The sequence below is a fragment of the Channa argus genome, chromosome 6 (genome assembly GCF_033026475.1).
Source record: "Channa argus isolate prfri chromosome 6, Channa argus male v1.0, whole genome shotgun sequence".
Classification (NCBI taxonomy): Eukaryota; Metazoa; Chordata; class Actinopteri; order Anabantiformes; family Channidae; genus Channa; species Channa argus.
In genome coordinates, this window is record NC_090202.1 from 9,549,234 (window position 1) to 9,564,078 (window position 14,845).

The 14,845-nt window shown below is 40.0% G+C and overlaps 1 protein-coding gene across 3 annotated transcripts; it reads left to right on the top strand.

Annotated features, from left to right (window-relative positions):
- The first annotated feature begins 725 nt into the window (after positions 1 to 725).
- On the top strand, positions 726 to 10,811 carry relb (v-rel avian reticuloendotheliosis viral oncogene homolog B). Of its 3 annotated transcripts, none has more exons than XM_067506975.1 (11): positions 726 to 1,596; positions 1,818 to 1,835; positions 3,264 to 3,430; positions 6,345 to 6,653; positions 7,209 to 7,375; positions 7,499 to 7,590; positions 7,727 to 7,858; positions 7,967 to 8,071; positions 8,204 to 8,419; positions 8,557 to 8,628; positions 9,501 to 10,811. In XM_067506975.1, the coding sequence occupies exons 1-11, from the start codon at positions 1,566 to 1,568 to the stop codon at positions 9,914 to 9,916; spliced, it is 1,725 nt and encodes a 574-aa protein (XP_067363076.1). In that variant the 5' UTR covers positions 726 to 1,565; the 3' UTR covers positions 9,917 to 10,811. The 3 variants fall into 3 exon arrangements, with proteins under 3 accessions (XP_067363076.1, XP_067363075.1, XP_067363077.1); XM_067506974.1 differs by having other exon boundaries at positions 743 to 1,596; positions 9,498 to 10,811; XM_067506976.1 differs by lacking the exons at positions 726 to 1,596; positions 1,818 to 1,835; positions 3,264 to 3,430 and adding an exon at positions 4,503 to 4,761 and having other exon boundaries at positions 9,498 to 10,811.
- The last annotated feature ends 4,034 nt before the right edge of the window (positions 10,812 to 14,845 follow it).

A 14,845-nucleotide genomic window follows, 5' to 3' on the forward strand; every position in this document is an offset into this window, starting at 1 on the left:
ATTATTGCTGCGTCTTTGAAATGAGCGCTATGCCGCATGGACTTTATTTATTTCCCCGCTTATCTAGAAAATGACAGAAATTTCTTGAAGCTCATCACATTTTTTCTAGAGTCTTACTGAACCCTACAGAATGCTTGTTATCTGTGAAAACTCAAACTTGGTTTCTCTTCATTTTTAGAAAGGTGGCTCTAACAATTACTGACTCCCCCCCAAAAAATTCATTTTGTTTAAATTGTACTTTGTATTTGTTTCATTAGTCACTATGAATTGACAAAACAATGACTAAATACATCTTACTCGTGTGTGTGTGTGTGTATAAGATGAGCAAGCTTAAGTATTGCTGGCCACGCAATACAAGAGGTGTTTAATGCACGTGGAATATTTAACTCTAAAGTGTTTTTCTGTCTTTGGTCTTTTGACAGACTTTTTATCACAAGATATTAAGTCACTCCAGGCTCTAGTTTTAGTCTCTACATATTGGGCTACTGGGCCAAAACCTAGTAGGCCCATTGAGGGCATCCATAACAATGGATGAACCTGCATGACCATGGTAAGTGTGTAAGACTATACAGATTGTGTGTCTCCTTTGCTTTTGCCTTCTTCCCCAACTACACCCTCATCCTAGATGGTATCTTGCAGCTTCTGATTTATTAGACACACAGCAGAGCAGGGGCCCTTGGGAACTACTCTAAACGCCTGAACTTTCACTTTCCTTTTCCTGTAAGTCATCTGTCTGTCATCTGTAATTCACCAGCAGGTGCCGCCGCTGGACCTCAAACTTGACTAAGTAGTCAAAGTTTGATGGAAACAAGCTGGAAACGTGCTGAGATGTCATTGGTGGTCATTGACAGCTATATTTATAAGACAAATAGGAATTCTCACTATCAGCTTGTGGCAAGCATGAGCAACAATAGAATTGTTGCATGTTGCAATCGTGAGAAAGCAGTCATCTAGCCCTTGCTGGGAAGAGTTTGTCCTGGGGCTATTTGATTAAATATCGATGATGTTGCAGAGTGATGAAGGAAGCAGGTTAAATACCTGGAAATAGTTTGGCACAAGAAGTGAAGCTGATGAAAACAAAGTACTGAGGCGTGTGGTTAGATTACCTAATGGAACGAATTTTACTCCCTTTTTAGGTCACAGTCCCCGCTGGAGCTCCACAGGTTGAATATTCAAATGAGTTAATTACATTTAACTTCATAAAGCGGTAGTACGCTACCTGCCCTCCTGGAGGGGGGGGTTCCCATCTGAGAGGTGACGTGATGTTCAGGGGATTTCCATGCAAGGAATCAGCCAATCAGAGCGAGGCTGCTGCGGAAACACAAAACTGAGTCAAACTGGGATTCGCAGCATTTAACACATGGCTACAAGTCAGGTTAACATCTTTTCACGGGCAGGTACAAACACTTAGAGCAGTGGTCTCGTCTGACGTATGTTTAACGGAGCTGTTTTAACGTTAAGACATACGTTTAAAAGGAGAAAAGGCGGGTTACTGTCGGGATTGTCCTGTTTGCAAAGACTTCAACGCCGCGACTACGGAAGTCCTAAAAGACTTCTTATATGCGATGAAAGACATGGACGTCAGTAGTCCCGCAGGTATGTCTTACGTTTTACTCGTCCTGTGTGTGTTTGTGAGTTAGACTGAGCTGACATCATCCTGTGCCACGTGATTTGTGAGCAGAGGAGCCAACACCCTTTCCCAGGATCAGAGCTCCGACCAGGTTTTGACTCCTCCACTGTAGCTGTGCCGGTTTAACTTTTACAACCACAGCTGAACTTTATTGTGTCTGACTGTTTGCTCTCTGTTTGTGTTGCAGAGCGGCCGTCAGACTTCGGTGAGTAGAGTCCCTTGTTTTTACCTTATGTGTTTATGTAAAACGTGTGAAGTGTGAGGGAACGTGTGACCTGGCATGACCTCAGGCAGAAGAAGAAGTAAACTATCGTTTCTTCTTCTTCTTTATCTCGGGGGATGTGTGTACAATATAGGTCTTTAAACTGTCAGAAAATAGTTTAAAATTCTCATATAAAGGACTTTTAGCACAATGCATATTCAAAATGCCTGAATAAAAACACTTTCAAAACACATAATTTCAAACACATGGAAACAGCAAATATTCAAAAAAAATTTCTCAAACACTGCAATTGTATAGAAATTGTAGGTGGTGAATTTTGTGTTCATTTCTGTACATGAATAATTTCTGCTCAAAAAATCATTCTATAGGTTTTTGGAACTGCTTTCTTAGTATTTCACACATTATAACAGCAGGAAACTGCAAGTGTGAGATGGTGGGTGAGATAGACCACTGGGTATGTTAAAAAAAAAAAACTCTTGTTTTCCATGGCAACAAGACTTTCACAGTTGGTGAGCTAACTTATGGATTCGACAGCATTGGAGTGTAACTGAGTAAACTGCTAAGGCATTCTGCTTATTGTACTCTAATACTGTGAATATTTCTATTTTTACCTCATACTTTTTTATTTATATTATACTAACTTATTAAACACACAATACGCTTACTCATCACATTGTTAAAAGTTGAATCAGCAGCAACTGTAACAATAAACGCTGCTTATCAACTGTTATATTGGTATTAACGGTCTATAAATGGGACAGATATATTATCAGTGCAGGGCACATTGAACTGTAGAACAAATACTTTTATCTTGAGACTATTAGTGCATTTTCTTGATAATTTTGCATTTCTTGTAGTTTCAAATGGATAATTTAAAGCTGTGGTTTTGGTAGACTTTTAATGATCATGATAAGAACTTAATTCTTAACTTCTAAGTGTCCTGTTATGGAAAATTATTGACAATGGGCATAAGGTCAGTGGCAAGCATTGCCCCCAACCATGCAACTGATTTTGTATAAATACAACCATGCATATGCACATAAATTACAAAAACACAAGGTTTCCTGCCTGTAAGATACTCATATGCTGATGCATCTCATCACATGATCAGTTACTGCTTAATGATCTAAATATTAGTCACACTAGGGAAAAAATGCCATTTACTATATAGGCGTGCTCCAAGCATAATCTTATATTTAATAAAAATAACACAAGCATTAAAGGAAATGTAAAAAAAACTGCTTAATAATCTTCTTCCCCTTTATGATTCTACTGATGGCTCATTGTTAACTTCAGTGTGTTGCTTCACTAAATATTTGACAGTCACAAAATCTGAACTGAAATAAAACTTTTCAGCCACTTTGAATCATCAGGGGATGATATTTGTTTATCATTTTCAACCTTTTATAGACCTCATTGAGGAAATCATCACAGGAGATTATCCAGCAAATCTTCCTGGACCTCCAGCCCCTCCCGTCGAACTCCTCCATCCGCTGCATCGAAGCCACAGCCACAGGATGCAGAGCTCCTCGCCATCACCTCAGCCTGTACTGGTGCCGAGATGCACTGGGGTTCCGGTGAGTGTGCTGACGAAAATCCTAGGTCGTACTAGTATCGCTGTAGTCATTTGTGTTGTTGTGTCGGGTCTCTGCTGGTTTCTGCTTCAGTTAGCAGTTTCCTGCTTATCCCAGAATGACTGTTGGCAACATCCAACTGTCAAGCATGAAGGTGTTTGTTTCAGATTGTGTCTGAGAAAAGGAGAAAGTGGCAAAAGCAGAATAAAAGGGTTAAATCCTTCTCAGCTTGTGTCAGTCAACAGTTATGGGAAGCCACATAGTCAATAAATTAGTAAACGAATAGTTAATTAACAAACAAATGTAGCACACGTTGTCTGGTCTCAACGTCTCAAAGAGGACAATATGCTACGTTTTTAGCATTGTTAGTTTAGGGTTGTGTTGTAGAAGATGTTACAATGAACAGATAAATTGATGACACAGGGGACCGTGACTGCATCCACTGAGCATATAACACCTGATCAATGCAGACGCAAACAAAGGCTTACGCATCCGCGAGACTCAATCGGAAGCTTGTTAAACAAAAAATCGAAGACACAACTGTGTCTGTGTCAAATGGGGTGACTGCAGCATTCATAATGGGTTTTCAAAGGATTTGTGGTACATGTGGAGTGTGCAGTGATGCGCTGTTTGGCAGAGCAGTGCTTTGCTCTTACCATAAAGCACGTGGTTTACAGACGACAGTAGAGATCACAAGCCTTGTAATCTGATAAGACTGCATTATCTTGCACAGAAAGAGTAATGTAGCGCAAAGCAAAACATCTGAAACTCTATTAGCAAAGAGTTTACATGTGTGATTGCAACATTTCAGAATTTTTGTGGGTAATTGTACTTTGATAAAATGGCCTGAGTCTTTGTGGCTTGTGACAGAGGCTGACACACCTCCCCAACATGTCTCTCTCGATGGGAGGGAGCTGAGGCAGAGGAAGGAGGAGGAGTAGCAGGATGACTTTGAAGAGCTGTAATCTGACTCCTGCTTTCAGTTTGCCATCCTTTCTGTTTAGCAACCATCCCACCGGGGGTTAGAGGTCGCATTCTTCGCCCCGAGCTGCTTCTGCCATTGGTTGATGTAAGTCAGGTTGAGCTGACTTCCTATTTCCTGCTCGCTGACTCGGGCTGCCTGGCTTTTGTTTAGCTTCAGTGTTTTTAAGCTAACAGGTATGCACTGGCTAACGGCATCAGACAAATGTGAATCGACAGGATATTGTGAAACACGATCTCATGGAGAAGCATGACCCAGATCTTTGCAGCAACAGTGCAATAAGCTCTCATCCCGATTAACTGCAACAATCAGGAGAAAGGAAACAACTTCTTTACATCTTTGTTTCCTGCAGGTTTGAGTCTTCATTTGTTGTTAAATTGATGATTCACACAGACAAAAACTTAAAGTGAGGTTCTTCTAATACTTTTCCTGTCTTTAAATCACATCGTGGGCACTGGGTGAGTTAGAAACATGAACTACAGATAGAGAAACTAAAAGCAGCAGAGAGAGAGAGCTTGAAACACTGAGAAAGAGTGGGAACGGAAAAGCTTGGTGGCCTGTGGTGTAACGGAAAAAATAAGACACCAAAATGCGAGAGGAGGAGTCAGAGAGCACATGGTTAACTCTGTGCAACCGCCTTGTCTCAGTATACAAAGTAAGGAATAAATCATGCAGTGACTCAGTTTTGCTGCCTCGTTTCGTTGCCGAAATAATGCAAAATGCTTTACCCTGTACACTGTCACCTGCTTGAATGGAGGGCAGATCTTTGGTTCTGTGTTATTGTAGTATTGTAAGGTGGTGTGTTCACTAATACTGTGTGGAAGTTATATTCTTTACGATGAACAAAATGTCAGCTATCAGCAAAAGCTAAAGTGGTTTCGGGTTATTAATGATACTATTAGGATATTAAAACTCATAACAATGCGTAAGTGGTCCTCCTGTACTGTTGTAGCTGCTCTAGTTGGAGCTGGTTTTAACCAGTGGTTTTCAGTGGTTTACAAACTAGGGCTTTGAGCTACAAGAGAAGGAAACAAAAGAAAAATCTAAGGGGTCTTAGATGTTAGAAAAGGTGAAAAACCTAAAATATGAAAGTATTGTAGGATGTATTGGACACCGGCGCTGAAGCTAACGATTATCAACACTATTGATTACCTGCTTATTATTTTTTTGATGAGCTGATTCATCAAATTACTATCTGAAAAATATGTCAAAATGTTTGAAAGACTAGACTGAAGGTGATGGTATATGTCTTGTTTTGTTTGACCAAATGGCCCAAATCAATGTTATATATCACATAAATGTGCAACTTTTGTCATTAGAAATCTGCTCACATTAGGTTTCGCCCAGAAAAATGACGGCATTGATTAATACATTGTCAGTATGTGGTTTCAGCCGAAACCACTTTTAAACATGTCATAGTTCATCTAGATACTGGCTTTTAAAGACTCTAACTATGGATTTTATAGTTCATACATTAGAGACATGTTGTCTGCTGCAGCCATTTGGGACAGACTGCAAAAACAAAATAAAGTGGATATTTCGAACAGAATGCAAGGCCACTTTGGCTGTGTGAGCAATGAGTGTGTTCTTAAAGCGGTACAGTAATCTGGTACCCAGATCAAATTTGTCCTTTTTGAGGTCGGTTTGGATTCAAATGTTTAGTTGTATGTTCTGTCGCCTCCCACATCATGGTGAAATAGACCTTGGGGAAATATGTGGACACGTGTTGGTAATTATAACAAGGGTTATCAGGTAAGATCTAACTAGTGATTAACTTCTCTGGATCACCTTGTTAATTTACCAGCAAAAGCTTTCAACCATTACCTGACATCTCACTCTGTCTGTGTTTGTGTGTGCGTGTGTGTGTGCGCGCCTGGACAGTCAATGAGAAAGGGGTTTAAAAATAACGTAAGAATCTGTTTTGTCCCCCTCCAGTCACACCGCTCCTTCCACCAGCTGCAACGGCCGTCGTGCACTTCCAGACAGATGGGATCAACTCCTTTTCATTCTCAGAGCGGTCGAGGCTCCATGTGTTTACCGAACCCTCCAAGCTCTGACATTCTCTCTCAGAACCTGGGCGATGCTGAGATGCTGGAGCGCATTCTGGACAAGCCCAACCTGGTGGTGGTGGAGGAGCCCAAGGATAGAGGCATGAGGTTTCGCTACGAATGTGAAGGACGCTCTGCTGGCAGCATCCTGGGGGTGTCGAGCACCGAAACCAATAAGACTCAGCCTACGATAGAGGTACAGTCATCAACTAGTCTTTTTATTCAGTGAAATGGTAGGTTGCCATTTTTGGGCATAAAGGTGCTTTCTAAATTTGGGATAGCAGTGCATATTTTTGTTTGGACTGTACACTTGAACCCCCTGTGAAGACGGGTTTAGCTAGAAGCATGTGGGTTGTTAGAGTGAATTAGAAAGTCCCCACAAATCCCTACTCAAATGTGGTCAAATATACGTGGTTTATCTCCCGCCCGCAAGAACAAACGCTGCTGCACATTCATCTTGTGCAAACATCATTGCACAGTGAGGACGACACTGTGTGGGGATTTTGACAGAGATTTAGACTAATGTGAAGGGTTTGATGAAATCTGTATTTTAGCCACCGATGATCAACATTCAAAATAATCCAGAAGAATAATTATAATCCAGAAGAACATGAGAGCCATCCTGTTTAAAAAGGATGTTTGGTCAGGTCTACATCAGCTGCAGTTTCAGCTTGCAGCTGCAATGTGTTTACTCTTCTGTTTTTCCCTGCTGTCTTCCTCTTCCTACTTCCTATATTTTTCCCTGTTTCAGATTAAGGGTCCCATTGATCACATTAAAAAGGTCACAGTTACAGTTTCCTTGGTGACTAAAGACCTCCCGCACAGGCCTCACCCCCACTGCCTTGTGGGTAAAGATTGCCCAAACAGTTCAGGAATCTGTGTGGTCACATTCAATCCCCACAGCAGCAGACGTCACAGGTGATCATCAATCTGTTATTTACCTCACACCTATAACTTTTCATTAGACTCACTATTAATACCATTCCAAAATGTCCTGACACAAGGTGTTTTGTTTTTGTTTTTTGACTCGTGGACTTGCAGCTTTGCTAATCTTGGTATCCAGTGTGTGAGAAGGAGAGAGCTAGATGTTTCACTTCAGAAAAGAAGAAGCCAAAACATTGACCCCTTTCAGAGTAAGTGGAAGAACATAGACACCTCATTAAATATGTAGAGGATGGAACCATTTCTTCTTTTGCATGAAATCTATTGTGGACTCACAAAAAACAAAGATTATGTTAGATTATGTTGTTTTTTCTTCTTTTCTCTCAGCCGGTCACACAAAGGGCATTGAAGACATGGACATGAATGCAGTACGCCTGTGTTTCCAGTGTGAGCTCGAGTGGGAGGACGGCAGGAAAGACAGTCTCAGCCCAGTGGTTTCCAGTCCAATCTATGACAAAAGTAGGAATTTTATTTTATATTAATTTTATATTACAATATTAACCCAAAAATATTTTCTGATTCTCAAGCACTGAGTCATGTTCGTTCGTTTGTTTTATTCTTCCACAGAGGCTACGACTACATCACAGCTGAAGATCACTCAACTGAACCTTACCAGAGGTCCTTGCTGTGGCAAAACTGAGATTTACATGTTGTGTGACAAAGTGCAGAAAGGTAGTGGAGTTTTGCATATGCCCTTGTTGTTGCCTGTGTTTATTCTGCAGCAGTGTTTCAGTTGTAGTATTAGTGTTATTAGTTTTAGTATATAGTATTAACATTTCCGTGTGTGTCGTCGCTGATCCACAGACGATATCGAGATCGTCTTCAGACGAGGGTCGTGGAAAGCGAACGGGGAGTTTGCCCAAACAGACGTGCACCGGCAGATCGCCATTGTGTTTAAGACTCCTCCCTACCAGGACCAGGACATCACAGAGGAGGTTAACGTCAGTGTCTCCCTGCGTCGCATCTCAGACCAGATGGAGAGCGAGCCTGTTCCCTTCACGTACCTGCCACAAAACCCAGGTCAGTCAGCACTGTACACACTGAACTGTCTGAATGTATTTTACTGCTGTAATGATTTCAGATGAGGCTGGAGGGTTTTTGTATTTAAATAAAAAAAAAATTACATAATATGTACTTACTACTGTTTCTCATTTCAGATCCATATGAGGTGAAACGAAAGACAAGGATAAAGCCCGATGTCAGCTTCAGCGAGAAATCTTGTGTTACAGGTGGGGCTTTAAACCTCTTTCAATGCCATGTCAATGTTTTCTTTATTCTTATTTACTTCTAGTATGAGCAGAGGCAGTTAGGAGGTAGCTTTTGTGTATTTGCCTTTTTCACAGCAGCAGTTTGCCTTAGCATAGTCGGAAATCACCACTGTAATGGCTCTGTTCTGTAAAAACTCTACACGGGTCCCAGATGTTAATTTTGTACAGTGTATCTGTGTTTTTGCTTTGCTAAGACCCTCATGCTGGTAGAAGCACTCAGAGATTTTAGATGTAAGTGTGGAAAATCAGCGGATCTCCAGGTTGATGTACAATACTGCAGCTGTTCTTTTTAAACAAACTCGCTGCAGTTTATTTAAATGCCAACCAGGTGGGAACTGCTCACATGGCAAGACAGGCCAGAATATTGATTATCAAAAAAAAAAAAACAATCTTGGCACAAATTTGTTTGCTCGTTTCTGCATAAATTTGTGCATATGTTTTGTTCCACACCACATTGTTTGGTAACTTTGGCCATTAATTTGAAACAATTATTTAGACTTTCCTTTGCCATAATTTTCACCTTAAGTCTGCATTGGAGTTGTGCATTCACATTATCAACAGCATCAACTTCAATACTTACACCATTAATACTAAGTATATTCTTCTTTTAATGGAATACCTGGACATTTTAAACAGTTTTCTAATGGTGCAGAAAAGTCTTCAAACATTTCAATTGTTTGGGACAGATGTAAATAATGTTAAGGTTCCAACAGCAAGAATCAAATGTCACCATCAAGTTCAAAGTTCTTCCGTCAATAACTGACCTTTCATCGTATTTCGAACAGGTGTCATTATTTTCTCTGTAACACCATCTGTTTCTTCTCCTGCAGCAGTGAGTGCACCTGCAGCAGAGCAGCCCTTCCCTTTCTCACAGCTTCAAACCATCGTGCCTGCAGATGAGAGCCTGTGTGTTCCCACTTTTGACAGCTCTGCTTCAGCAGAAATGTACACTGAGCCCCACGACTCAAACAGCGTCCCAGATGAGGTTGCCCTCTTCAATAAATTGCTAGAAATACCTGGGATTTATGACATGATTGCTGACTCAGACTTCTCCACATATGAGCAGGAGCCTGAAACCAACTCTAACCAAAACTTTCCCCCGAGCTTTACACCGAACTTCAACCATAACTTCACCCATTACAACGACACACAGTTCAACATGCTTGTCAATGAGAGCCAGAGTCTGCAGTCAGAGCCACAGGACAACGAATTCAGCCCGGTTCAAGTGAAGACAGAAGAGACGCTATGAGGATGGGATAGTTGTGATCAAAAATGCTGGCCAGGAAAGATTATACTGTTCCAATTAAAAAAACGAACTAAATGCATTAGCTCCAGTTGCATGCACTCTGTAATGTGATTGTAGAGGAATTTGGTTTCATATCTATGTTGTGGTGCCGTCTCCTCAGCCCTGTGTCTTTGCCTGAAAGCCTCGCTGGTCAAGGCGATCGGTGAAGACCAGGAGCAGGTGAAAATTTTAAATATTTGACCATAAATGCTGCTAGCCTGAAGCTTATGGCTTACAGGTCAGCTGAAACTGTTTGCTTGGAGCTGAAAAAGAGCACTTAAAAATCCTCTGTTTAACTTGGGAACAGTAGAAGCCTTTGTACAAATAGTTGTTTATTATGGTAAATCATTAGTGTGATAAGACTGAAACGCCTTAAGTGTAATGTAGATGTGAGATTTGCTTGCTTCAGCATGATTTTAGAATAACAAAGTACATATCTACAAGAAGCTATCAGCAACAGGATGTTTTAAGACATAACAGTTTAAGTAGAGCACCTGCAAATATGTCCATTAGTTTGGCTTATAACTGTTGTTAATGTGGCTGCCTCAGATGTTAGCTGGCTCATTTAATATTTAATCTGCCTACATGCAATAGAAACCAGCCCTTGTCATATTCATACCTCTGTGTGTCAGTGCCTTTGTTATGCAGTTTCACTCTTTTGCTAATTTAAATTTCCACTTGCACCTTGTCACTCGTCCGAGCCAACATGTCCGGCTCCTCTCTGTATATATTTAAAAGAGGAAAAAAAAAAAAAAAAGTCTATGTCTTGTTTCTGTCATGTCATTACTTTCGAACTGACTACTGCTTTTTTTTGGATGAATTGTCCAGAGCAAAAGACTAAAGCGACAAAAAGAAACTAGCTCTGCGTGCACACGTTCCTGACCTGCTCAACCACTAATACAAACAATTCTTGGCAGTAACATGCAGGAGATAGGCTTACATTTTAATTGTCAGAAGAATCTTGAATAACTTGTTTGCCTGAGAAATTACACAAAGGGTGAAGTCTTTCCCTGGTGTATGGTGAGAATCTTTGCCTTTTTATTTTAATACAGGCTAAAAAAAAATATATAACCCTGCTCAGTTTGTCTGCTCTGCTGAGTCACCCCATATTTTTGTAATCCACGTGATTTGGGGAAATTTCTAATGCCACTTTAGAGAGATTTATGATTGAGACAGCCTGGGAAATTAACACCACTATTTTCTAACCTTCATTTCAAAAGCTTATTCTAATTCTCAGCAGTCTGAGCAAGTAGGGTTAAATAAAGTAATCACATTTGAGATGTTCATCAGATAAAAACCCATTATTAGTATTTTGACAAAACATTGTATTAGTGTATTTACATTATTAGTGGTGGAGTCTACAGATTAAATTACTTCAAAAAACACAAGGCAGACATATCAGATGTTAGTTTTACTGATATCTATAAAATCCATTATTCTAAAATATGGAACTTTTACCTGTTTACAGGATTTCTAATTGAAGTAATGCTACTTGCTATATAATGTAGATACTTAACAAAATAGTAATAAACTCTACTTAAAGCATTAGCCATAGTTCTTTGCCAATTCCAATTAATAATAATAAATACAATCTACGGAAAGTGATGCATTAAAACTGATTAAGACTTTATTGATTCTGTGCAGTAATTTAACTAAAGCTTTAACAGCTGCAACAGTATATTGTTTAAAATGTGCTATTTCTCATACTTGTTTCATATTAGTATTTTTGCAAGGGGGTGTTCCTAAAGTAAACCTGAGAACACTTGAATTAAAATGATTTCTTTAGTGCCTCAAGCAAGTCCAATGCCCCACTTATTTAACAAAGTTTTAGAGCTAAAATGTTTTAGTTTATGATTAATAACCATGTATTATAGCATAATCCCGTCATTTAACTCAGAACATACCGAAGCACATAGACTAGACCCCTTGTTTCTAGCACATAGACAAAGCCAGTTATAACTCTCTGCAGCCAATTCATCCTCAAACTAAGCTGAATGAGATTTAAAATCTAATATTTCACTTTTCACTAAAAATAGTTTTAAGAGTTTCAGTGTAACAATGTATTTCATTTTCATATTTTATAACCCATCACACCCAAAAACCGGTTTTTATTGAGAAGTAAACAAACAAAAGGGCTCAGAGTGACAACACAAGGTGTGTTTGTGTGGTTCGCCTACACGCTGCTGTTGGGAGTGTGTTGTTTAGAACCCTTTTCTGGCTCTGTGGACTGGAACTGAACAAACATGGCTTACTGCCACTGGGAAACTCCACACTGGGCTCTTTTCCAAGGCCTTTTATCTGAAACGCACACACAGGCACACACACAGATTTCCTGTAAAATGGAAAGCCCTCCTGCAAAGACCAGTCCAGGCATGTCCATGCTACGGTTGCGAAAGGGAGAAAAAAAAAGTTAATTAAAGAGTCATCAATTAAGTATTTTCATTTAGTTGTAATGCGTTTAGAAAAAGGCTGCAGTATACAGTACTTACATTAATCACACAAATATGGAAATACTCGCTGTGGGTAAGCTGCGAAGATTGATACCAAATCTTTACGTATATTTTAAATATGATAATAAAGGAAATAAAAAGCAACCAAAAAAAAGTCTAATTCAGTCCAGAATTGAGGAGCTGTTTGGCTGTTCATTAAAATGTCAGATGGGCTCAAAATCCCACCAGCTCCAGCAAAAGAGCATGAAGGACATGTGGTCAGGTATGAAAACTATCAGGGGATTTAAGGAAAAGGAGAATCAAGCTGCGGGAAACCTGGATAGAGCCAATGAGCTTAATCAATGGTTCAACAGGTTCAGTTCAGGAGTTCGGGTTCGACACACAGATAACACCTTCACCCTCCCCCCACAGTCTCCATGGCTTCTCTCACTACAAACAGACAACACAGAAAACAACAGTACTCCACCAGCATCATTTCCACCAACATGACCACCCCTCCCCCACACACCTGTGTGTTTCCAGCAGTCAGGGGAAGCTGAATGAGAACAAAGCGGTGGGTCCTGAGGGTATCAGCCCAAGTCCTAAAAGTCTGTGCAGCTTAGTAAGATTCTACAACACCTCTTTAACCCAAACCTTAGTCGGGAGAAGGTGCCGGTTCTGTGGAAGACGTCTTGCCTGATTCCATTATCAAAGAAATCCTTTGCATCTGCCCTCAGTGATCACAGAGCAGTAGCTCTCACATCACACATCATGAAAGTTCTGGACAGACTGATACCCTCACATTTGAGGCCTGTAGCTCTTTGGACCCACCGCAGTTTGCTTATTGCCCCCAGGTTGAAATGGATGACGCCAGCATCTACCTGCTGCAGCGGGCTCTCTCTCACCTATACAAAGCAGTGCAATCATTTTGCTGCTATCTGCTGGGGCAGCAGCATCAGGTCCAGTGACACTAATATACTGAATAAAGTCGTTACCAAAGCTGGCTCTGTCCTAGGGACCACTGTGGAAACTATGGACCTGGTAGTGGAGAGGAGGGGGCTGCTGGAGAACAGTTCACATCCTCTCCACGAGCTGCTGGTCAAACAGCGGAGCAGCTTCAGCAATTTTTGCCAACATCCATTAGTCTGTACAGTAACTCTCTGTTCGGTATCAGGAGACAGACTTTCATCAATTCATCACAACATAGCTATAATAACTGTAACATACTGCCACTGTTTCTCCATATTTACATGAGTATAAACAGTATACAGCCTGCACTGAGGCATTTCAATGGACAATACAGGAACACATGTCTGCATTTTTAGCACTGTTCACCTAAGTAAACTGCACAATGTACAATGTATTAATAGTTTTTAAATCATCACTGATATCTTAGCTACTACAACACGAAAAGATCCCCAAACGATTAATAAAGTATCTAACTATAAAACAGAGTAAAGCAGAAATCCTTATACCCGAGCAGTATCAGGTCAGGTTATAATACTTTAAAGCTTTAATGTTAGAACAAGTAACGTAGAAATTTCTCAGATTATTAGCTGAATAATTTTCTGCCCATTTACTATTTAACTATTACATTTTTTTGTTGCAAATTCTCTATTTAAACAGAAAGTCAGAAAGAACAAGCTGTGCACCATTAAGTGACGCTTTCCCTTTTCCCAGGCTGCTTAGCGTCACAAATGATTCTGGTGGCAGATTTGTGAAAAACTATTTGCTGAGATGAACGTATCAGCTAAAGACACATTCCAGTCTTCCTGGAATTACATCAGCATATGTCTTATCTTTTTAACTTTAACCATAACGACATACCAGTTTCGGATTGTAAGCGTGACCCTATTGTAGTCTGAGTAAATTTTCTGATTTAGTTGTTTCGTGAAGTCTCTCGTGAAAATAACCATCCAAGTCACATGTGGTGGAAACAACCACATAATATGGAGAGAGTTAGTCAAAGAGCTGTTTTTTTTAACCTCAGCTGCCCTTTATATCCTCAGGAAGTCAAGGTCTAACTCTCACTTTATATGACTCAGATCAAGTCATACAGGCTCTCGATTACACAAGGAAGTTTAAACTGGAGTAATACCTACTACACATCTGTTTACCGGGCACTTCCTGATAAATTATTCATGTTGTACTGTGCTAAAGGAGTAAGTTATATAGATAACATTTCAGCATTATACATGTAATTTTATATTCTAGTATATTAAGTTTGATAGACAGGAAATATTTTTTTCACCGTGATGCAAATTAAATACCTGACAATCCATACACTTTGTGCAAAAATCAACTCAAAATACAAGTTAGCAAATTTGAACTTTTCTACAGATAGAAACAAACAACACGCTATTAAGAAAAATACATGCTTAGTTAATGGTGGGCTGATAAGGGCTTTGGTACGACACTTATTGCGACAAATATGTATACAAGTAAAGACAAACAGGGATTAGAA

Bases quoted from the DNA above. Each gene is read 5' to 3' on its own strand.
- relb (XM_067506974.1), top strand. From the start codon at position 1,566: ATGAAAGACATGGACGTCAGTAGTCCCGCAG. The intron at 3,431-6,344 runs GTGAGTGTGCTG...GTCCCCCTCCAG, and splicing joins CGAGATGCACTGGGGTTCCG to TCACACCGCTCCTTCCACCA. The intron at 8,072-8,203 runs GTAGTGGAGTTT...GCTGATCCACAG, and splicing joins GTGTGACAAAGTGCAGAAAG to ACGATATCGAGATCGTCTTC.